Below are 22,738 nucleotides of genomic sequence, written 5' to 3'. Positions count from 1 at the left end.
TCCAATCTCTCTTTATAACTCAAGCCCTCCAAACCAGGCAACATCCTTGTGAATCTTTTCTGCACCCTCTCTAGCTTAATCACATCTTTCCTGTAGTGCAGCGATCACAACTACACACAGTACTCCAAATGGGGCCTAACCAACATTAGGTACAACTGCAACATGACGTCCCAACTCTTGTACTCAATGCCTTGGCTGATGAAGGCAAGCATGCCATACACCTTCTTCACCACCCTGTCTACCTGTGTTGCCACTTTCAGGGAACTATGTACTTGCACCCCAAGGTCTCTCTGCTCAACAACACTCCTAAATATATTGCCGTTCCTTCACTCTCACTGGATCAACATCGTGGAACTCCCTAACAGCACTGTGGGTGTACCTACCCGACATGGACTGCAGCGGTTCAAGAAGGCAGCTTGCCATCACCGTCTCAAGGGCAATTAGGAATGGGCAATAAATGCTGGCCTAGCCAGCGATGCCCACATCCCATGATCAAATAAAAAAAATCTGGTATTCCTTAGGCTCAGAGATTAGTTACATTTTCCTCCTTAGCATACAATCAAGGGGTGACTATTACAAAGAAATGGAGATATTAAAGTTTATAAATGCGTGAAGAGCAATCAATTCGATTTATCCAGCTGGATATTTTAATGACTGTCATTTGTCTCTTTACAGGTAGTGATGATTTTGTTCATTTAGGATTTCTTTAAACCAAGATATTTCTGGACAAAAGCAGGAAATGTCCTGAGCAGACTGAACACTTACTTTAGCAGGGTATTCACCATGGAAATTCCCAGCTGAAATAATTTCTCCTCTCTCTGCAATCACAATCTGGAAACTAATTAAGGGATAAAATTGTTCTGATTTTAAAGTAGACAAGTGGGTTCTCATTAGAAATAAAGCTGGGTGAACACACCAATATTTAAAAACTGATGATTAGTTCGATGTGACAGGTTAGAGATCATTTTCCCTGTGAAATGGAATACTTTCAAAATGGCAGAAACCTTAGAAAAATAGTTTGAAATGGAAGACACTCACTATTTGCAATCACTGTCACGACAGAATAATTCAATTGCCCATCATGTAGTATCATGATCTGATTAAACTCAGACTTTGGAATCCAAAGAATTGGTAAATGTCTTCACTGCAGACTCAATTTGTGAGAACTTAAAATCAGGAAATATTTGAGCTTCTGTCCTTTCAATTGCCCAATCATTGATTTGAGCGCTGTAGTATTTACAAATACACCTTTTAGGTGTTTGTGAGTCTAACTATACAATTTTAAGATCTCACTCAACTAATATGTTGTGGATGCAATCCAAAATAAATAGAAAGATTGGCATTTATATAACACCTTTCATGATCTCAGGATGCCCCAAAGCACCTTACAGCCAATGAAGTACTTTTAAATGTAATCACTGTTTTAATATAGGAAATATGGCAACCAATGCCAATGACTTGCAGGTTGATAGGTTAATTGGCCATTATAAATTGCCCCTAGTATGGGTAGGTGGTAGGGAAATATAGGGACAGATGGGGATGTGGTAGGAATATGGAATTAGTGTCGGATTAGTATAAATGGGTGGTTGATGGTCGGCACAGATTCGATGGGCTGAAGGGCCTGTTTCAGTGCTGTATCTCTAAACTAAACTAAACAATTTGCAGATAGTCAGGTCCCATTAACAGCAATGAGATAATAACCAGATCATCTGTTTTCGGAATGTTGGCTGCGGACACCAGGGAGAACGCCCCTGCTTTTCCAATATTGCCATGGGATATTTTTTGTCCATCTTAGAGACCTTGGTTAAATGTCTCATCCGAAAGATGGCACCTCCGACAGTGCAGCACTCCCTCAGTACTGCATTGGAATGTCAGCCTGGATTTTGTGCTCAAGTCTCTGGAGTGGGCCTTGAAACCACAGCCTCCAGTGCCTCAGAAGCAAGAAAATGCCACAACTGACACCTAAATAAACATTCGGGACAAAAATGTATGGCACACTCATCTTGATGTTACTCTTTTATTTTATTGTTCATTATTATCTGAATATGTGGAAATCATACAGAGGGAAGCATCAGGCCTGCAGAGAAGCTAGCCTCTGTAAAGGATACTGGGTTATCAGTAACACTGTTCATTTCAGTCAGCAGAATACCTTTCACAAATGCAATTGTGTCATTGACTACACCATGGACCTGGAAGAGAGAATGCTTAGATCAGGAGAAAAGTCAAATATTTAAAACCAGAACTCACTTGGCCACTTGACTTACAGTGATTGGCTTATTATAGTAAATGAATCGAAGCCTGTAATGTTTTGTAATGCCTACCTGGGGGCAGCATCGTAGGGTGTAGGGATCCTGAACACGGTCATAGAGCCTGTGCCTTCCTGTGAAAATTTCACAAGGTTACAAGAGCAGTCCCATCGACCTTTCAAACAGTGCTGAAGTCATTGTTCCAACAACACAAACACTTTACCTGTGATTTCAGACGGATGAACATCAGAATCCAAGAGTGACCGCAATCGAGTGGCTACTTCTACCTGACCCGGGTGAGGTCGGAGGTCATGGATATCTGTTTAATGCACAAGGCAACAACACCGTGTTAACCACGAGTCAATGGTTCAGTTTAAATAGTCAAGGAGGTAATTTTTGTGCCCTTCTAGTCCCTTGAGCTGGTGATTCACATTTTCACATATGGGCTAAACTGGGTGGTAACATTGTCATGATTGTGGCTCTATTATATTTAAGCCAAATTAATGTGTTTGGGGAATTCAATTCATGCAATTAAAGAATTCAATTAATTTTAGCTGTGCAGCAATTCACAAATCACAACTTGGTGAATTTAGCTAAACCTTCCAGTCACAGTGTGTTGCGACCTTATTTAATTCCAGTCAGTCCATTGAAGAGGGTTTTTGAATTTCATCAGAACCAAGCACAGTAATGAAAGCAGCTAACCCCACTTGACAAATGGCGCAGACTCCTGGATCAAAGTGTTAGGACAGTTTTACAAAGTCAACAGGAGCAAGGAGCCCTTCTCTTCAGTAGAACAGCCTGTGTAACACATCACTCACCGCTGTCAAAGGCTCTGGTGGTGCCTTTCAGAACCTCCAGTGTAAGAGCTGCTATAATGTCCGCCTGTTGGGCTATAGCCCTCGCTCTCTCCACTGCCTCAGCGCCTAGTGACGTGATCATCTGAGTCCCATTGATCAGGGCCAGTCCCTAGGCGTGAATAACCAATTGAATTGGACATAAAATCATTTCAATAAACACTAAACAGGTAATAACTGAGTCTTAATTCAACACTTAAAATGCAAATCTGGAGGAATGATAGCTTGGCCCTGAGGTTTCTGTAAATGTTCCCAAATACCATCTATCGAGAGAGAAGTGGGCAGTGTGTAAACCTCAAATAAAAATAGAAAGTGATCTGATGAAAGTCCACAGACCTGAAACATTAACTCTGCTTCTCTCTCCATAGATGCTGCCAGACATGCAGATTATTTGCAGCACTTTTTGTTTTTATTTCAGATTTCCAGCATCGGCAGTATTTTGCTTTTATTTTAATGTGTAAACCTTGTTGACTAGGTTGTACATCTAAACAGACAATTCAACCAATCAGTGCTATGAATTATCAATGAGTAATTATTCAACCAGTACATAAAGTGATTGTTAACTAATCTGCAATAGGAGGTGATGGCGTAGTGGTAATGTCACTGGACTAGCAATCTAGAGGCTCAGGCTAATGTTCTGGGGACACAGGGTCAAATCCCACCATGACAGTGGGTGGAATTTAAATTCAATTATTAAATTTGGAATTGAAAGAAAAAACAAGTCTGAGTAATGGTGACCATGAAGCATAGTCAATTTTCACAAAAACCCAGCTGGTTCACGAATGTTGCTTAGGGAAGGATATAAGCTGTCCTTTTACCTGGGTCTGACCTACATTTGACTCCAGCAATGTGGTTGACCCTTAAATTCCCTCTGAAATGGTCTAGCAAGCCTCTCAGTTGCGAGAGAAAAGCCTGAAAGGAATGAAACCAAACGGACCACCCAGCATCGACCTAGGCATCAGAAACAACAATGGCACACCCATTGAGCGCCAAGGTGCCCCAGCAAAACTGCAGTCAATGGGAATTGGGGGAAAACTCTCCACTGGTTGGAGTCATACCTAGCGCAAAGGAAGATGGTTGTGGTTGTTGGAGGTCAATCATCTCAGTCCCAGGACATCACAGCAGGAGTTCCTCAGGGTAGTGTCCAAGGCCCAACCATCTTCAGCTGCTTCATCAATGACCTTCCCTCCATCATAAGGTCAGAAGTGGGGATGTCCACTGATAATTGCACAATATTCAGCACCATTCGCGACTCCTCAGATAATGAAGCAGTCCATTTCCATATGCAGCAAGATCTTGATAACATTCAGGCTTGGGCTGGTAAGTGGCAAGTAACATTTGTGCCACACAAGTGCCAGGCAGTGACCATCACCAACAAGAGAGAATCTAACTATCTCCCCTTGACATTCAATGGCATTACCATTGCTGAATCCCTCACTATCAACATCCTGGGGTTACCATAGACCAGAAACTGAATTGAACCAACCATATAAATACTAGGGCTACAAGAACAGATGAGAATCCTGTGGTGAGTAACTCACCTGCTGACCCCCAAAAGCCTGTCCACCAGTTACAAGGCACAAGTCAGAAGTGTGATGGAATACTTGCCTGGATGGGTGCAGCTCCAAAAATACTCAAGAAGCTCAACACCATCCACAACAAAGCAGCCCACTTGATTGGCACCCCATCCACCACCTTAAACATTGGCAGCAGTGTGTACCACCTACAAGATGTGCTGCAGCAACTCACCAAGGCTCCTTTGACAGCACCTTCCAAACCCATGACCTCTACCAACTAGAAGGACAAGGACAGCAGATGCATGGGAACACCACCACCTGCAAGTTCCCCTCCAAATCACACACCATCCTGACTTGGAACTATATCGCCGTTCCTTCACTGTCGCTGGGTCAAAATCCTGGAATTCCCTTGCTAACAGCACCGTGGGTCTACCTACCTCACATGGACTGCAGCGGTTCAAGAAGGCAGCTCACCATCACCATTATAAGGGCAATTAGGGATGGGAAATAAACGCAGGCCTAGCCAGCGATGCCCACATCCCATGAAAGAATTTTTTAAAAATGACTGATGCTATAATAGAAAAAATATCAAATAATTTGGGAAGGCTAGGTGTTACTTCAAACGAAGAGAACTCCTACAGATCTGCAGGGTGTGATGGCCCTTATATACGTCCGCCAAATCATGCCTGTGAATAACCAGCCTTCAAAAATAAAACAGTCATTGAAACTAGAGAACTCTTATAGGTACAATAACTAGCTATACTGCTGCTTGATGAGATATAAGTTAGCAATATCTATAAATTTGTTCAAATCACGTTTAAATCCCATTTTTCGGATAAAAACATTGTACTGTTTTCTTACCTCTTTAGCTTTGACTGAAATCGGATGGAGACCATGAGCTTGCAAAACCTGATGGAGTGAGTTAGAGTTACTTGTCTGAACTGTGTTATCATTGAGTCATACAGCCAGAGAATCATATAATCACAGCGAATCAGAGAATCACATAGGATCAGAGAATCACATTACAACAACTTATATTTATATAGTGCCTTTAAGGTAATATAACATCCCAAGGCACTTCACAGAAGCATTATAAAACAATGTATGACACCAAGCCATATAGGGTGTGTTCGGTTAGATGACCAAAAGCTTAGAAGAGGCAGAGAGGTTTAGGGAGGGAATATCCAGAGCTTAAGGCCGAGGCAACTGAAGACACAACCACTACTGATGGAGCAATTAATATTGGGTATGCATAAGAGGCCAGAATTAGAGGAGCACAGATATCTCGGAGGGTTATAGGGTTGGAGGAAATTTCTCAGATAGGGAGGGCGAGGCCATGGAGAGATTTCAAAACAAGGATGAGAATTTTAAAATCGAGGTGTTGTTTAACCAGGAGCCAGTATAGGTCAGTGAGCACGGGGATGATGGGTGATGGGTGAAAGGCATTTGGTGCGAGTTAGGACATGGGCAGCTGAATTTTGGATGCCCTTAAGTTTATGGAAGGTGGGAGACCAGCCAGAAGTGCATTGGAATTGTCAAGTCTCGAGGTAACATGGATGAGGGTTTCAGCAGCAGATGGTCTGAAGCAGGAGCAGAGATGGGGGATGTTACAGAGGTGGAAGTAGAGGATCTTAGTTATAGTGCAGATATGTGGTTGAAAGCTCATTTTAGGTTCAAATATGACATCAAGGTTGCAAACAGTCTGACTCAGCCTCAGACAGTTGCCAGGTAGAGGGATGGAGTCGGTGGTGAGAGAGCGGAGTTTGTAGCAAGGACAGAAAACAATGGCCTCGGGTTTCCCAATATTGAATTGGAGGAAATTTCTGCTCATCCAGTCTGACAATTTAGAGAAAGTGGAGGGGTCAAGAGAGGCGATAAAGGGAGATAAAGCTGGGTGTCATCAGCACACATGTGAAAACTGACTTGGTGTTTTTGGATGATGTTCCTGACCCTTGTAAATTAGAAATAGGAGGGGGTCAAAAGATAGATCCTGGGGGACATCAGAGGTTTTGGTGCAGGAGCAGGGAGAATAGCCATTGATGGTAATTCTCTGACTTCAATTAGAAAAGAATGGAACCTGGTGAGTGCAGTCCCACCTAGCTGAATGACGGTGGAGAGGTGTTGGAGGAGGATGGTGTGGTCAACTGTGTCAAAGGCTGCAGACAGGTCGAGACGGATGAGGAGGGAAAGTTTACCTTTGTCACAGTCACAGAGGATGTCATTTGTGACTTTGATAAGAGCTATTTCAGTGCTGTGGCAAGAGTAGATCCCTGATTTGAGGGTTTTCCAACATGGAGTTCTGGGAAAGATGGGCATGAATTTGGGAGGTGACAACACATGGACTGCAGTGGTTCAGGAAGGTGGCTCACCACCACCTTTTAAAGGGCAATTAGGCATGGGCAATAACTGCTGGCCTAACCAGCGACGCCTGCATGCCAAGAATGAATTAAAAAAAGGGAGGTTGGAGATGAGGTGGTAATTTGCAAGGACGGAGAGGTCAAGGGTTAGTGTTTGAGGATAATCTCATAGAATCAGAGAATCGCATATAAATGCAGAATCCCATAAGATCATATAAGATCATACAGAATCATAGAATTATACAGCACAGAAGATGACCATTCAGTCCATCATGTCTGTGCTGTAAAGCACAGTTTTTAATTTGTTGAAATCCACATAAAAAACAGTAAGCAGGAACAGAAAACTCACGTATTTCGCATCAGCCCAGCCACTTTTTGGCGACCACATTTTGCCTTCACCCATCAGTCCCAGGGCAAGGTGAGCAAGGGGAGCGAGATCCCCACTGGCCCCAACAGTTCCCTTCTCTGGGACATAGGAGAGACAGGAAGCTACAGGAGAGAAAGAGAGAGAGAGAGAAAATGGTGCAGGATCACATATTGATAAAACATAGTCTTTTACTAAATCAATAATATATGAAATATTTCTTGCATAGAAAAGACAGTAAGGTACAAAGTAAATTGGTGTTACCATTAAATGCCTGGATCATTTGATTGAGGGTTTCTAAGGAGATTCCACTGTAACCCTTGGCAAGAACATTGATCCTGAGAGCCAGCAGCATACGGGACCTCTCTGGTGACAAAGGATCCCCAACACCTGGAGAAGAAACAGCAGGCAGAAAATGCAGATTCATCTTCTGATTCCCAAACAACTTCAGTAACGCAGGTTCCTTGTAACATACAGGGGGAATGAAAGAAATCAGGGCATACTGATTGACCATAAATTGAAGTGGTCACAATAATGCTCAGGGCAGTGAGTAAAACAAATCAGATGTTGGGATGTATTAAAAGATCAATTTTGAGCTGAAATATTGAGGTGATTTTGCCACTTTATACATCATTCATGAGACTGCACTTAGAATGCCATGTACAGTTCCGGTCACAAAGTATGAAAAGGATATTGAAGGGATACAGAAAAGGCAACAAGAATGGTTGAGGGGATGGAGAGATTGGATTATGAGAAATGATTATCTAAATGAGGCATATTCCCACTGGGAAAAAGAAGGCTGGGAGGTGATATTACTGCTGTTTTTATGACTCTAAAGGGATCAGATACTGTAGACCATGCCAAGCTACTTCAACTTGTCCTGAACAACAAACCCAGAGAACATGACCTGCACTCGAAGGGGGTAAATTTAAAACCAATCTGCAGAAACACTGGCCCAAATTCTGTGATTGGCAGTGAAGTGACACTGTGCGCCGCTGGCCTCAAAGAAAGCTGCCTACAAAGATCTAGTGATCTCTGTGGCATGGATTTCACCTTTCCCATAGTTAATTTGAATCTGGCATCATGTCAAGGGAATCTCCAGGCGTCCTGTTACAGTGATGTCATTGAGCTCAGAAAGCAACCAATCGCATTGAAGAATTCTCACAGACAGCAAACCAGAGAGTAGGATGTACCGATTATCTTTTGCAGTTTATAAATTTGACAGACAGTAAAATAAAGATTGGGACATGCATATTAAAAGTTGAAATATCATAAACAAATTTTTAAAAAATTATGTGAAAACAACTATGGAATTGTTATCATAATGGAAAAATTTGACATTACGCAAATATAAAATTACATTTCCAGGGCCAGACAGGTTCTTCAGCAGTGACTGTGATTTAGTACACTGTTGAAAACCAGTTACACCTCATTAAAAAGACACATCTTTTTGGGGGGATTTTAACAGTGATATTACAACGTAAAAGGGGAAGTTCTCTTCAGTTATCACCCCATTAGTCTACTCTCAATCATCAGCAAAGTGATGGAAGGTGTCGTCGACGGCACCAACAAGCAGCACTTACACAGCAATAACCTGCTCACCGATGCTCAGTTTGGATTCTGCCAGGGCCACTTGGCTCCTAACCTCATTACAGCCTTGATTCAAAAATGGACAAAAGAGCTGAATTCAACAGGTTCGGTGAGAGTGACTGCCCTGGACATCATGGCAGCATTTGACTCGGTGTGTCATCAAGGATCCTGAGAAAAATTGAAGTCAATGGGAATCGGGGGAAAACTCTCCACTGGTTGGAGTCATACCTAGCACAAAGGAAGATGGTTGTGGTTGTTGGAGCTCAATCATCTCAGTCCCAAAATAGCCTGTTCCCTCGTTGCTTTCACAACATATTGTTCTAAGAAACTGTCCTCAGCACACTCTGTGAGCTTGTCCTCAAGGCTACCTTTGCCAATGTGGTTTGTTCAATCTATATGAAGATTGAAGTCACCCGCGATTATTGCAGTACCTTTCTTACAACACCCACCCCCCACCCCCATCCCCATCCCTGCATTATTTCTTGATTCATACTCTGTCCTACAGTGTAGCTATTGTTAGGGGGCCTGTAGACAACTCCCACCAGTGACTTCTTTCCCTTGCTATTTCTTATCTCCACCCAAACTGATTTTACATCCTGATTTTCTGAGCCAAGATCATGTCTCACTACTGTACTGGTCTCATCCTTTATTAACAAAGCTACCCCACCTCCTTTCCTTTCTGCCTATCCTTACACAATGTCAAGTACTCCTGAATATTCTGTTTCCAGGCTTGGTCATCTTGCAACCATGTCTCTGTAATGGCTATGAGATCATAACCATTTATTTTTATTTGCGCTATTAATTCATCTATCTTGTTACAAATGCTGCATGAACTCAGATAAAGAACCTTTAATTTTTACAATTTTTCCCTGCTCTGACCCTATTTTCTGGTACACTCTTATGTTTGCATGCTCTGTCCCTTCCTGTCACACTCTGGTTATCATTACCCATAACGCTACCCTGCACAATAGTCTTGCTCTTTTTCTTTAACTTTCTAAATACCCCCCTCACTTGAATCCTACTCCTTCCTCAACTATTTAGGCCTCCTCCTCAGATTCCCAGTATCACAGATACCAGTTTTCAGCCAATTTGAGTCACTCCATGTGATATCTAGAAATGGCTGAACACACTGGATACAGGAAAGGCTATCAGCCCTGACAATATCCTGGCTGAGGACATGTGCTCCAGAACTTGCCATGCCCCAAACCAAGTTGTTCAAGTTCAACTTACCGCCTGCAAGTTCCCCTCTACATCATCCACGATCCTGACATGGAAATATATCACCATTCCTTCACTGTCACTGGGTCAAAATCCTATAACTAGACCCTTCAAAATCTGCACCGGGGTCAAGTAAGGCTGTGTGATAGCGCCCACACTATTAACAATCTACCTGACAGTGGCTATTCACCTCATCAAAGATCAGCTACCTTCTGATCTGAGTATTAAATACTGCCTCGATGGAAAATTCATTAACCTCAGTCACCTCTGTGCCAAAACTAAACTGACCACCAAAGACATACATGATCTACAGTTTGCGGATGACTGCAGTGTTGTTGCCCACTCTGCACCAGATTTGCAAGCCACTCTCGATTTCTTCAACTCTGCATACAAAAGTCTTTGAATGTTGCCAAAACAAAACTCATATCAACCCACACCTGGTCAGCCAAATATTCCTCCTCCCATATATGTTGAAGGAGAGACTTTGGAATATGTTGAGCACTTCCCATACCTTGTAGCCATCTCTCTCAAAAGGCCATCATTGACGAGCAGATCCAACACTGGATCAACTGCGCCAGCTCGGCCTTCTACAAACTACAGCATGAGTGTTTGACAACAAAGACATCCGCAAGTCAACAAAGGTTCGAGTGTGCAGAATAGTTATTGTCACCACGCTCCTGTACTGCAGTGTGACCTGGACTGTGTATCAGCGACACATAAGAGCACTAGAGAAATTCCATAAAAGACAGCAACTGAATTCCATTTATTGCCAACTCTACTTCAACTCCCCCTAATTCTTTCTTCCCCTTTGCAACTATTTGTGTATGTGTTTATCTCGTATGCATGCTAGCATGGTTGTGTCATGTATTTTAGTAATTTTAACTGAGTTAGAGTGATAAGTCTAATAAACTTACATCTTTCTTGTTGAAACCTAAGAAAACCTGTCTGATTGGTTCATTTGCAATTACAATTAGAGAGCAGTGAGATGGTAAGCTAAAAACACTGTGTTTTAAAATATAAACCCTGTTATGGCCAAACCAGAAAAGGGGCAAGAGGGGAGCCTGGGACCCCTTCCTTACCCGGTCGTAACACTTCATTCAACAGCAAATTAGATAGATTTATTTCAGAAAATAATCTTTTGGGGTACAGTATATGAGTAATTTGAGACATGATGTGAGATAAGTGCTAAGTGCAGCAGGTTTGAGAGGAACAGGTAACTATGGACCTATGGTTCTCAAAGCTCTCCAGCAAGGAGGGTTTGCTCACCTCATGTTTGGATCTAATTGATAGAGATTGATTGCTATGATTAGTCAACAACTCCATTATTGTTGTATTATGAGACTACCAGGATGGTAATAGGTTAACTAGATGGAGCTTGGTCTTTCTCATCTAGAATTTCCTATGTATGAATGTAGCAGTCATAATTTGCTCTTGACCTTCCATTTAAACAACATAGACCGATTTTCTTTTAACAATACTATTTTAACTAAAAGTTTACCTCATCACCTGATAACTTTCACTTATGTTCTATTAATATGCGTGCAGTGAGGGGAATGTAAAATCAGTACACAGAGAAACAGCCATTGCCAATTGCAGTGTCTTTGCAAAGTGCTGGACATTGAAAATAGCAAAAGGGATTCCTTCTCTTACCTACTGCTGTGGCGTGTACAACATTCTCCTGCAGCTCCCTGTGAAAACAAAGAGCTTAGCAATGAAGAATGCAATGGAAAATAATATAAAGCAGTATTGTATTAGAATATACTTACTCAAGCTTATCACGGGGAATAACTGTCCTGGCAAATCTCCCAAAACCTGTGTTTATTCCATACACCACTGTAAAACAAACACCATGGGGATGTCATCTGTCAGACTGACACGTTGGTTATAAAGTTGGTTCAAAAAGTTTCTGTTAATTACATGAGAATCCTACACATTGGATTGCAGAATATGAACTAAAATTAAAATAAAGTTTCTGCATTGATTTCACACAGATTTTTAGATGAAATAATATATGACCTTGGCCTTCATTGATGATTTTTTCCACCAGGTCCCTTGATTTGTTGACCCTCCTTTCAACATCTGGTGTAAGCTAAAAATAAAAGGCACTTGTGTAATGACACGCAACGTATGTTTTTGCACATTTGAACATCACTTGGAGTGGGAGTGGGCATCTTACCTTGATTTTATAGCTTCCTTTACCAAGTTGGACAAGCTGTTCTGTCGTTAAGCTATTTCCATCCAAGTAAATGTACTAAATAAGGGGGGGAAAAATCACTCAAAAGTTGAACTGGATCTGTTGCTGTAGACAAGTTATTATCATTCCAGATGTGTCATCATCAGAATTATCGATTTACAGCTACTTAATCCAAATTAACTAAGTAACTGTCACAGATTAAATCACAATCTCAAATAGGCATATATCTAAAGGGAGAATTTAAATTCTAAACCTGCCCTCACTCACCTGCTGAGTGTCCTGATGTTTTCTGTATTTAGTTATTAAGAACATGTACGATCAAATCATAGACTCAGCTATTTACAATTTATCTTAATGACGTACACAAAGAGACCAAGAGTAATGTATCTAGGTTTGATGATGAGACAAAGCTAGGTGGGAATGTAAACTATGAGGAGGACACAAAGAGGCAGCAAAGAGTTATATTAATTGACTGGGCAACAAGGTGGCAGATGGAGTATAATGTGGGGAAGTGTGAGGTTATTCACTTTGGTAATCAGAATAGAAAAGCAGAATATTTTTTAAAAGACACAAAACTTGGAAATGTTCGTGTTCAGAGGGACTTAGGTGTACTCATAGAAGGAACAGAGAAAGTTAGCATGCAGGTACAGCAAGCAATTGAGAAGGCAAATGGCATGTTGGCCTGTATTGCAAGGGGTTTGGAGTACAGGAATAAGGAAGTCTTGCTACAATTGTACAGGGTTTTATTGAGAACACACCTGGAGTACTGTGCACTGTTTTGGTCTTCATATCTAAGGAAGGACGTACTTGCCTTGGAGGCAGCACAGTGAAGGTTCACTTGATTGGTTTCTGGGATGAGAGGGTAGTCCTATGATGAGAGACTGAGTAAATTGCGCCTTTACTCTCCTGAATTTAGAAGAATGAGAGATGATCTTATTAAAACATACAAGATTCTGAAAGGGCTTGACATGGTAAACACTGAGAGGTTATTTCCATGGCTGGGGAATCTAATACACCAGGGGCACAGTCTCAGGATTAGGGGTCGATCATTTAGGACTGAGAAATTTCTTCACTCAAAGGGTTGTGAATCTTTGGAATTCTCTACTCCAGAGGGTTGTGGATGCTCCATCATTGAATATATTCAAGACCGAGATCGATAGTTTTTTTGGTCCTTCAGAGAATCAAAGGGATATGGGGAGCAGGCAGGAAAGTGAAGTTGAAGCAGAAGATCAGCCATGATTGTATTGATTGGCAGAGCAGGACTGAGGGGCTGAATGGTCTACTCCTGCTCCTATTTCTTATGTTCACAGGATCATAGATTAGTTACAGCACAGAAGGAGGCCATTTGGAAGGAGTAATTTACCGAGTGCTATTCCCATGCCTTCTCCCCGTAATTCTGCACATTCTTTCTTTTCAGATAACAATCCAATTCCCTCTTGCATGCCTCAGTTGAACCTGCCTCCACCACACTCTTAGGCAGTGCATTCCAGATTCTAACCACTGGCTGTGTGAAAAAGATTTCCTTCATGTTGCCATTGTTTTCTTTTGCCAATTACATTAAATCTGTCCCCTCTTGTTCTTGATCCTTCCTCCAATGGGAACAGTTTCTCTCTATCTACTCTGTCCAGATCCCTTATGATTTTGAACACCTCTTCAAATCTCCTCTAAAACTGCTCTTCTCCGAGGAAAACAGTCCCAACATCTCCAATCTATCTACGTAACTGAAGTTCCTATTCCCTGGAACCATTCTTGCAAATCTTTTCTGCACTCTCTCTAATGCCTTTACATCTTTCCTGAAGTCTGGCGCCCTGAACTGGATGCAATACTCCAGTTGAGCCACACCAGTATTCTATACAAGTTTAATATAAATTCCTCGCTAATGTATTCTATGCCCCTATTAATAAAGCCTAAGATACTGTATGCTTTATTAACTGCTCTCTCAACCTGTCCTGCCACCTTCAATGATATGATGCACATTTACACTCAGGTCCCTCTGCTCCTGCACCCCTTTTAGAATTGCACCCTTTATTAAATATTATTTTTTTATTTTTTAGATACAGCACTGAAACAGGCCCTCCAGCCCACCGAGTCCGTGCCAACCAAGAACCACCCATTCATACTAACCCTACAGTGATCCCATATTCCTTACCACCTACCTACACTAGGGGCAATTTACAATGGCCAATTTACCTATCACCTGCAAGTCTTTGGCAGTGGGCGGAAACCGGAGCACCCGGCGAAAACCCACGCGGTCACAGGGAGAACTTGCAAACTCCGCACAGGCAGTACCCAGAATTGAACCCGGGTCGCTGGAGCTGTGAGGCTGCGGTGCTAACCACTGCGCCACTGTGCCACCCTTAACATTTTCTCCGTGTTATTCCTACCAAAATGAATCACCTCACACTTCCCTGCATTAAATTTCATCTGCCACCTGTCTGCCCATTCCACCATCCTGTCTATGTCCTTTTGAAGTTCTATACTATCCTCCTCACAGTTCACAACGCTTCCAACTTTCGTCTCATCCATCCCATCATATCTTCTTAACATTTTCACTGCACAGTTCATCAATTGTGAGGGTGATAAAAAATAATCAATATGTGAAACAGTGCAGAAATCAATATGATGTATCATTTGCAATTACATGATAATCAAATTTAGAATAATTAGAAAGATAGCTGCTACAGGAAATGGTCAGACTGGTGAAGATGGAGGATCACCTTCAGAGTTTTGGTGATAAGACACATTGCTGTAGTGCTGACTGCGCTTTGCCTGATCTAGGAGATCTAAATTGATCTTTCACCTCAATTAGCAATAACTGATGGTCCATATTTACAGAAATAGCTTTGAAATTGGCTGGAAGGTTGAGAAGGCTGTTAAAAAAAGCAAAAACAAGAAATGCTGGAAATACTCAGCAGGTCTGGCAGCATCTGTGGAGAGAGAAGTAGAGTTAACGTTTCAGGTTTGTGACCTTTCATCAGAACTGACAAAGGTTAGAAAAGAATTAGGTTTTAAGCAAGTGAAAGAGAGGGGGGTGGGAGAGAGAACAAAGGGGAAGGTGTTTGATAGGACAGGAGAGATTAAATAAGAAAGCTGGCCTGGGACAGAGGCAAAGCTTGTGTTAATGCTTGTGGTGAAAGACAAAGCATTAGTCCAGAGAGAGTGTTAATAGAAGAATAATGAGCAGTTCCAACTACATGAAAAGCAGGCGCATGGTTAAAAAATAAAATATTAAAAAAAGGCCAGTCATACTCTGAAGTTATTGAACTCAATGTTGAGTCTGCAAGGCTGCCGAGTGCCTAATCGAAAGATCAGGTGCTGCTTCTCGAGCTTGCATTGACGTTCACTGGAACACTGGAGCAGGCCAAAGACACAAATGTTGGCTGTATACTGTATTTGCTGCTCGCTACTCTACACTGGGGAGACCAAATGCAGATTGGGCGACCGCTTTGCTAGATACCTCCGCTCAGTCCGAAAGCATGACCCTGAGCTTCCGGTCGCTTGCCATTTCAACACCACACCCCCCTGCTCTCATGCCAACATTTCTGTCTTTGGCCTGCTCCAGTGTTCCAGTGAACGTCAACACAAGCTCGAGAAGCAGCACCTGATCTTTCGATTAGGCACTCTACAGCCTTGTAGACTGAACATTGAGTTCAATAATTTCAGAGCATGACTGGCTGTTTTTAATATTTTATTTTTTAACCATATTCCTGCTTTTCATATAGTCATGTAGCTGCTCATTATTCTGCTATTAACACTCTCTCTGAACTAATGCTTTGTCTTTCACCACAAGCAGTAACACACGCTTTGCCTTTGTCCCAGGACAGCTTTGTTATTTAATCTCTCCTGCCCTCTGCCCTATCAAACACCTTCCCGTTTGTTCTCTCTCCACCCCCCACCCCCTCTCCTTCACTTGCTTAAAACCTAATTCTTTTCTAACCTTTGTCAGTTCTGATGAAAGGTCACAAAATTGAAACGTTAACTTTGTTCCTCTCTCCACAGATACTGCCAGACCTGCTGACCAGCACTTTTTGTTTTTATTTCAGATTTCCAGCATCTGTAGTATTTTGTTGATATGTTTAAAAAAAGCATATGTGATCCTTGGTTTTATAAATAGAGGAATAGCATATAAAAGCAACAAAGTTATGCAAAACTTTTATAAAACACTAGTTAGGCCTCTCCTGATGTACTGCGTCCAATTCTGGGCACCACACTTTAGGATGGATGTCAAGGCTTTGGAGAGGGTGCAGAGATTTACTAGAATGGTACCAGGGGTGAGGGACTTCAGTGATGTGAAGAGACTGGAGAAGCTGGAGTTGCTCTCCTTGGAGTAGAGGAGGTTAAGGGCAGATTTCATAGTGCTCAAAATGATGAAGGGTTTTGTGTAAATAACAAGAAACTGTTTCCACCGGCTGTAACCAGAGGAGACAGATTGAAGGTGATTGGCAAAAGAAGCATAGGTGAGATGTGGAGAATTTGTTTTACACAGTGAGTTGTTGTGATCTGAAGCAGATTCAATAACAACTTTCAGAAGGGAATTGGATAAATAGTTGTAAAGGAAACAGTGGAGCAGTGGTTAGCACAGCAGCCTCACAGCTCCAGCGACCCGGGTTCAATTCCGGGTACTGCCTGTGTGGAGTTTGCAAGTTCTCCCTGTGTCGGCGTGGGTTTCCTCCCACATGCCAAAGACTTGCAGGTTGATAGGTAAATTGGCTATTATAAATTGCCCCTAGGATAGGTAGGTGGTAGGGAAATATAGGGACAGGTGGGGATGTGGTAGGAATATGGAATTAGTATAGGATTAGTATAAATGGGTGGTTGATGGTCGGCACAGACTCAGTGGGCCGAAGGGCCTGTTTCAGTGCTGTATCTCTAAAAAAAAAATTTACAGGGTAATGGTGGGGGCAGAGCAAGACTGTAGAACTAACTTCGAAAGAGCTGGCATAGGCATGATGGGCCAAATGGACTCCGTCTCTGCTGTATCATTCTATGATTCCATAATCTGATATGGATGAAAATGACTGTAATATCCAATCATTACACAAAGTGTGATCAATGCATGGAACTAATTTGCAGGTAGAACAGTGGAGACAAAATCCTGGATTTTCTTATTGAAACAATGTGATGTTAAAATGGGAGGATTGGAGGGATTTTCTGGAAGGTAAATTAAGATGTGTGATGTGACCTTCCTCATTAGAATTACCTTGTGATTTTGTGATTTATACGATTATGCGAATTGCAATAACATCGGGAAAAGAAGCTCCTTAAAAATGAATACACTTCGCAAAATAGAGTTTCGTATCAATGTTAAATGCGACTTTTGAAAAACAAGAGCAAAGAAAAGCAACAGGCTGTGGAACATCTGGAGGAGTTCCCCAGCTGTTCACAATAAAGCAGATAGAAAGGATACAGCAAGGCCAGGTCAGGCTTCCATAGCTCATGTTCTGCTTCGTCCTCTTGGATAACTGTGACAGAGAAATCAAAAGGCTTCAGAAGTTCAGAATACCACAATTATTGATGCTCAACATGGTACTTTTTATGATGCTTTTTTTTCTGAGAAAGCAAACGTAATTTGCAAAGGTCAACACGAATCTTTATTCTGAGCTAGTGACTGATAGCTGAGCATTTACTTTTACCGCGTCATGCAATTACCTACCAATCTGGATAAAATCATTGTTTTGCAGGACGTCCCTGATGGTATCGTCAGGATCTAATAGACACAGCCCCTGACAGTGCCTCACCGAGAACTTGATGTCATCTACACAGCCCAGACCATCTCTGCCCACTTCATTCTTCATATAGCGTCTCAGAGCTTCTTGTCCCAACCACTTAATAGTAAAGAAAGGGTCTTTACAGGGAATGGTTAGCCATTCCTCCCTGACACGCACAGTGAAACAAAGCATTTTTGAAAAGGGGATGAATAGTTAGAGTCCCTGGAAAACATCTACAAACATTTTCCTTCTGGCTTTAGGATTTATAAGGGCTGCTGTCAATGAATAGTTATAGTCCATTAAAAATTACCAGCTTTTGCTGTAAAATCGAAATCATTCCTAATTCACTTCAGTCATTCCCACTTAACCTGCCAACAGCTGTTTAAAAGAATCAGTTTGGTTTTAATTTATTCTGAATTAGGTTAAGACCTGGTTTATTATATTGTGGGTGTATCATTGACAAGGACACGGCTGACACAGCTTAAAATGAAACGAGCAGATGTCTCATGGCTGTTTCTGGTCAGACGTTACCCAGTGAGGGGATGTAATGCTGGGGCGTGTGAGTGGGGAAGGGTTGCACACTGCTAGTGAAATCATTTGGAAAATGGTAACAGCTAGCTTTTATATCGCACCTTCAACAAAGGAAAACATCTCAAAGTGCATCACAGAGGCAAAAATTGACAAAAAGACAAGAGCATTACTAAAAGCTTGGTCAAAGAGGTAGGATTTAAGGAGGGTCTTAAAGAAGGAAATGAGATGGAGTGACAGAGGGATTTAGGGATTGAATCCCACAGGTTGGAGGCTACACAACTGAAGCTATGGCCGCCAGTTTTAGGGCGAAGAGAGTAGGGGATGCACAAGAGGCCAGAGTTGAAGCAACACAGAGTTCTCAGAGGTGCCTCATCCCCTTGTATTGGGTCTGGGAAGAAGATCGACAAGTTGGTAATGGAGACAGTCTCACATCCTCAGATAGTCCATAGTCCAGTAAGTCAAAGACATCCCCAGGACCTCCATGCTTGTTTGAATTGACATCAAATGAGGTAGATCCTTTGAACACATGCGTCGCTCAGATTGGTCAATTGAATGTAAGCTGTTTCTCCTTGAAGGTAAAATATAAAAAGGGGAGGTTCCAGTAGTAATAGAGTAATAGAAGTACAAGAAATGGACTTTCTTAATCACTCAGACCCTTCTTAGTTTCTGTTTGTGAGAACAGCATTGTCTATTTTTCTCAAACCATCTTCTGTAAGTAAACTTTACCTAGCAGATGTAGGGAGGTATCTTTATCGGTGCAACTATATTCAGGACAGAGAGTAAGTTGTTAAAAAATTCAAATTGAATTGCTATACCACCCTGATACAGCAATGGTAAGTGTGGCAGTTAACTGTACAAGTGTTGGTGGTTAGGAAGCTGAGGGAAGGTGAGCTCAGCTGGAACACAGGATCCAAGTGAACAGACAGTCCCACTGCCGAAGGGGATCATCGACTCAACACTCCATCAGCTAACAACATTATATTTATTATTCATTGTTGGGATGTGGGTGTCACTGACAAGGCCAGCATTTATTGACCATCCATGATTGCCCTCGAGAAAGTGATGGGTCATCTTCTTGAACTTGTGGTGAAGGTGCTCCCACGGTGCTGTTAGGTGGTAAATTCCAGGAAGAATGACAATATAAGTCTGTTTCAGGATGGCGTGTGACTAGGAGGAGAACCTGGAGGTGGTGGTGTTCCCACGTGCCTCTTACCTTGTCCTCTTAGGTGGAGGAGGTCACAGACTTGGAAGGTACTTTCAAAGAAGTCTTCACAAGTTGTTACATTACATCCTGCAGACTATACACACTGCAATCACCGTGTGTCAGTGAAGTAGGAATAAACGATTGAGTTGATGAATGGGCTGCACACTTTCACTTCATTTTGCACCTCATCCAACGCTTTAACAAAAAACTTTTTTCTTCCTTTCAAGCATCAAAGATCACAAGCTTCAACAACTCATAGATATCAACGCCCCTCTGGATCCTTCTCCTTCACTTTCACATCTTCCAATCTCATCCCTTACCCTGTTTTCACAATCTCCTCCGACCTCTCTGACCACAAAAAATCTGTCCTTAGCAAAGGATTCAGCTTCAGCCCCTGACACCCCCACCTCAATGAATTTCAAGCTCAGCACCACGCTGAGCTCTTCTTCTGTCGCCTTCACCTCTGCACACACTTATTTGGCCAGGGGTCCACCCTATGCGTAAGGACCCTTTTACCCATCTCCATTATACTCCCTCCAACTGTAGCCCTCTCTCTGGCCTCTCACCCGCTCATAGAATCATAGAATGGTGATAGCACAGAAGAAGACCATTCAGCCCATTGTGTCCTTGTCAGCTCTCTGCAACAGCGACTCACCCAGTCCCACCTCCCCACTGTTTCTCCATAGCCCTGCAATTTTATTCTCTTCAGATAATTACCCAATTCTCTTTGGAAGGCCATAATTGAATCTGCCTCCACCATACTCTCAGGAAGTGCATTCCAGATCCGAACCACTCACTGAATCTGCCTCCACCATACTCTCAGGAAGTGCATTCCAGATCCGAACCACTCACTGAATCTGCCTCCACCACACTCTCAGGCAGTGCATTCCCGATCCGAACCACACACTGAATCTGCCTCCACCACACTCTCAGACAGTGCATTCCCGATCCGAACCACTCACTGAATCTGCCTCCACCACACTCTCAGGCAGTGCATTCCCGATCCGAACCACTCACTGAATCTGCCTCCACCACACTCTCAGACAGTGCATTCCCGATCCGAACCACTCCCTGAATCTGGCTCCACCACACTCTCAGACAGTACATTCCCTATCCGAACCACTCCCTGAATCTGCCTCCACCACACTCTCAGAAAGTACATTCCCAATCCGAACCACTCGCTGAATCTGCCTCCACCACACTCTCAGAAAGTACATTCCCAATCCGAACCACTCCCTGAATCTGCCTCCACCACACTCTCAGAAAGTACATTCCCGATCCGAACCACTCACTGATTCTGCCTCCACCACACTCTCAGACAGTACATTCCCAATCTGAACCACTCACTGAATCTGCCTCCATCACAATCTCAAGCAGTGCATTCACGATCCAAACCAATCACTGAATCTGCCTCCACCACACTCTCAGGCAGTGCATTCCCAATCCGAATCACTCTGAATCTGCCTCCACCACACTCTCAGGCAGAACATTCCCAATCTGAACCACTCACTGAATCTGCCTCCATCACACTCTCAAGCAGTGCATTCCCGATCCAAACCAATCACTGAATCTGCCTCCACCACACTCTCAGTCAGGACATTCCCGATCCGAACCACACACTGAATCTGCCTCCACCACACTCTCAGACAGTACATTCCCAATCCAAACCACTCACTGAATCTGCCTCCACCACACTCTCAGACAGTACATTCCCAATCCGAACCACTCCCTGAATCTGCCTCCACCACACTCTCAGACAGTACATTCCCAATCCAAACCACTCACTGAATCTGCCTCCACCACACTCTCAGACAGTACATTCCCAATCCGAACCACTCCCTGAATCTGCCTCCACCACACTCTCAGACAGTACATTCCCTATCCGAACCACTCACTGAATCTGCCTCCACCACACTCTCAGACAGTACATTCCCAATCCGAACCACTCCCTGAATCTGCCTCCACCACACTCTCAGACAGTACATTCCCAATCCGAACCACTCACTGAATCTGCCTCCACCACACTCTCAGGCAGTGCATTCCCAATCCAAGCCACTCACTCCATCTGCCTCCTCCACACTCTCAGACAGTGCATTCCCGATCCGAACCACTCACTGAATCAGCCTCCACCACACTCTCAGACAATGCATTCCCGATCTGAACCACTCACTGAATCAGCCTCCACCACACTCTCAGACAATGCATTCCCGATCTGAACCACTCACTGAATCAGCCTCCACCACACTCTCAGACAGTACATTCCCAATCCGAACCACTCACTGAATCTGCCTCCACCACACTCTCAGGCAGTGCATTCCCGATCCTAACCACTAACTGAATCTGCCTCCACCACACTCACAGACATTGCATTCCCGATCCTAACCACTCACTGAATCTGCCTCCACCACACTCTCAGGCAATGCATTCCCGATCCGAACCACTCACTGAATCTGCCTCCACCACACTCACAGACATTGCATTCCAGATCCGAACCACTCACTGAATCAGCCTCCACCACACTCTTAGGCAGTGCATTCCCGATCCGAAACACTCACTGAATCTGCCTCCACCACACTCTCAGGCAGTGCATTCCCGATCCGAAACACTCACTGAATCTGCCTCCACCACACTCTCAGGCAGTGCATTCCCGATCCGAAACACTCACTGAATCAGCCTCCACCACACTCTCAGGCAGTGCATTCCCGATCCGAACCACTCAATGAATCTGCCTCCACCACACTCTCAGAAAGTGCATTCCCGATCCGAACCACTCACTGAATCTGCCTCCACCACACTCTCAGACAGTGCATTCCCGATCCGAACCACTCACTGAATCTGCCTCCACCACACTCTCAGGCAGTGCATTCCCGATCCGAACCACTGACTGAATCTGCCTCCACCACACTCTCAGGCAGTGCATTCCCAATCCGAACTACTCACAGAATCTGCCTCCAC

At 43.1% G+C, this 22,738-nt stretch overlaps 1 protein-coding gene across 3 annotated transcripts in view; it reads right to left on the bottom strand.

Moving 5' to 3' along the window:
• The window catches only part of LOC137384626 (histidine ammonia-lyase-like), a 38,939-nt gene extending 20,672 nt beyond the window's left edge, over positions 1-18,267 (bottom strand). For all 3 annotated transcript variants that reach the window (XM_068058769.1, XM_068058770.1, XM_068058771.1), the window contains exons 1-15: positions 17,994-18,267; positions 17,748-17,802; positions 12,608-12,629; positions 12,323-12,397; positions 12,163-12,235; positions 11,913-11,979; positions 11,797-11,834; positions 7,603-7,728; positions 7,324-7,463; positions 5,479-5,526; positions 3,065-3,212; positions 2,470-2,565; positions 2,322-2,380; positions 2,109-2,189; positions 766-831 (exon numbers count right to left, since the gene is read on the bottom strand). In XM_068058769.1, coding sequence (XP_067914870.1) covers positions 766-831; positions 2,109-2,189; positions 2,322-2,380; positions 2,470-2,565; positions 3,065-3,212; positions 5,479-5,526; positions 7,324-7,463; positions 7,603-7,728; positions 11,797-11,834; positions 11,913-11,979; positions 12,163-12,235; positions 12,323-12,397; positions 12,608-12,629; positions 17,748-17,802; positions 17,994-18,240 — 1,341 coding nt within the window. In that variant the 5' untranslated portion in view covers positions 18,241-18,267. The remainder of the gene's footprint in view (positions 1-765; positions 832-2,108; positions 2,190-2,321; positions 2,381-2,469; positions 2,566-3,064; positions 3,213-5,478; positions 5,527-7,323; positions 7,464-7,602; positions 7,729-11,796; positions 11,835-11,912; positions 11,980-12,162; positions 12,236-12,322; positions 12,398-12,607; positions 12,630-17,747; positions 17,803-17,993) is intronic.
• Between the last annotated feature and the right edge of the window lie 4,471 nt (positions 18,268-22,738).

The sequence above is a fragment of the Heterodontus francisci genome, chromosome 27 (genome assembly GCF_036365525.1).
Source record: "Heterodontus francisci isolate sHetFra1 chromosome 27, sHetFra1.hap1, whole genome shotgun sequence".
NCBI classification, from domain to species: Eukaryota; Metazoa; Chordata; class Chondrichthyes; order Heterodontiformes; family Heterodontidae; genus Heterodontus; species Heterodontus francisci.
The sequence above is the reverse complement of the archived record's forward strand: the minus strand, read 5'-3'. Positions and strand labels throughout refer to the sequence as shown.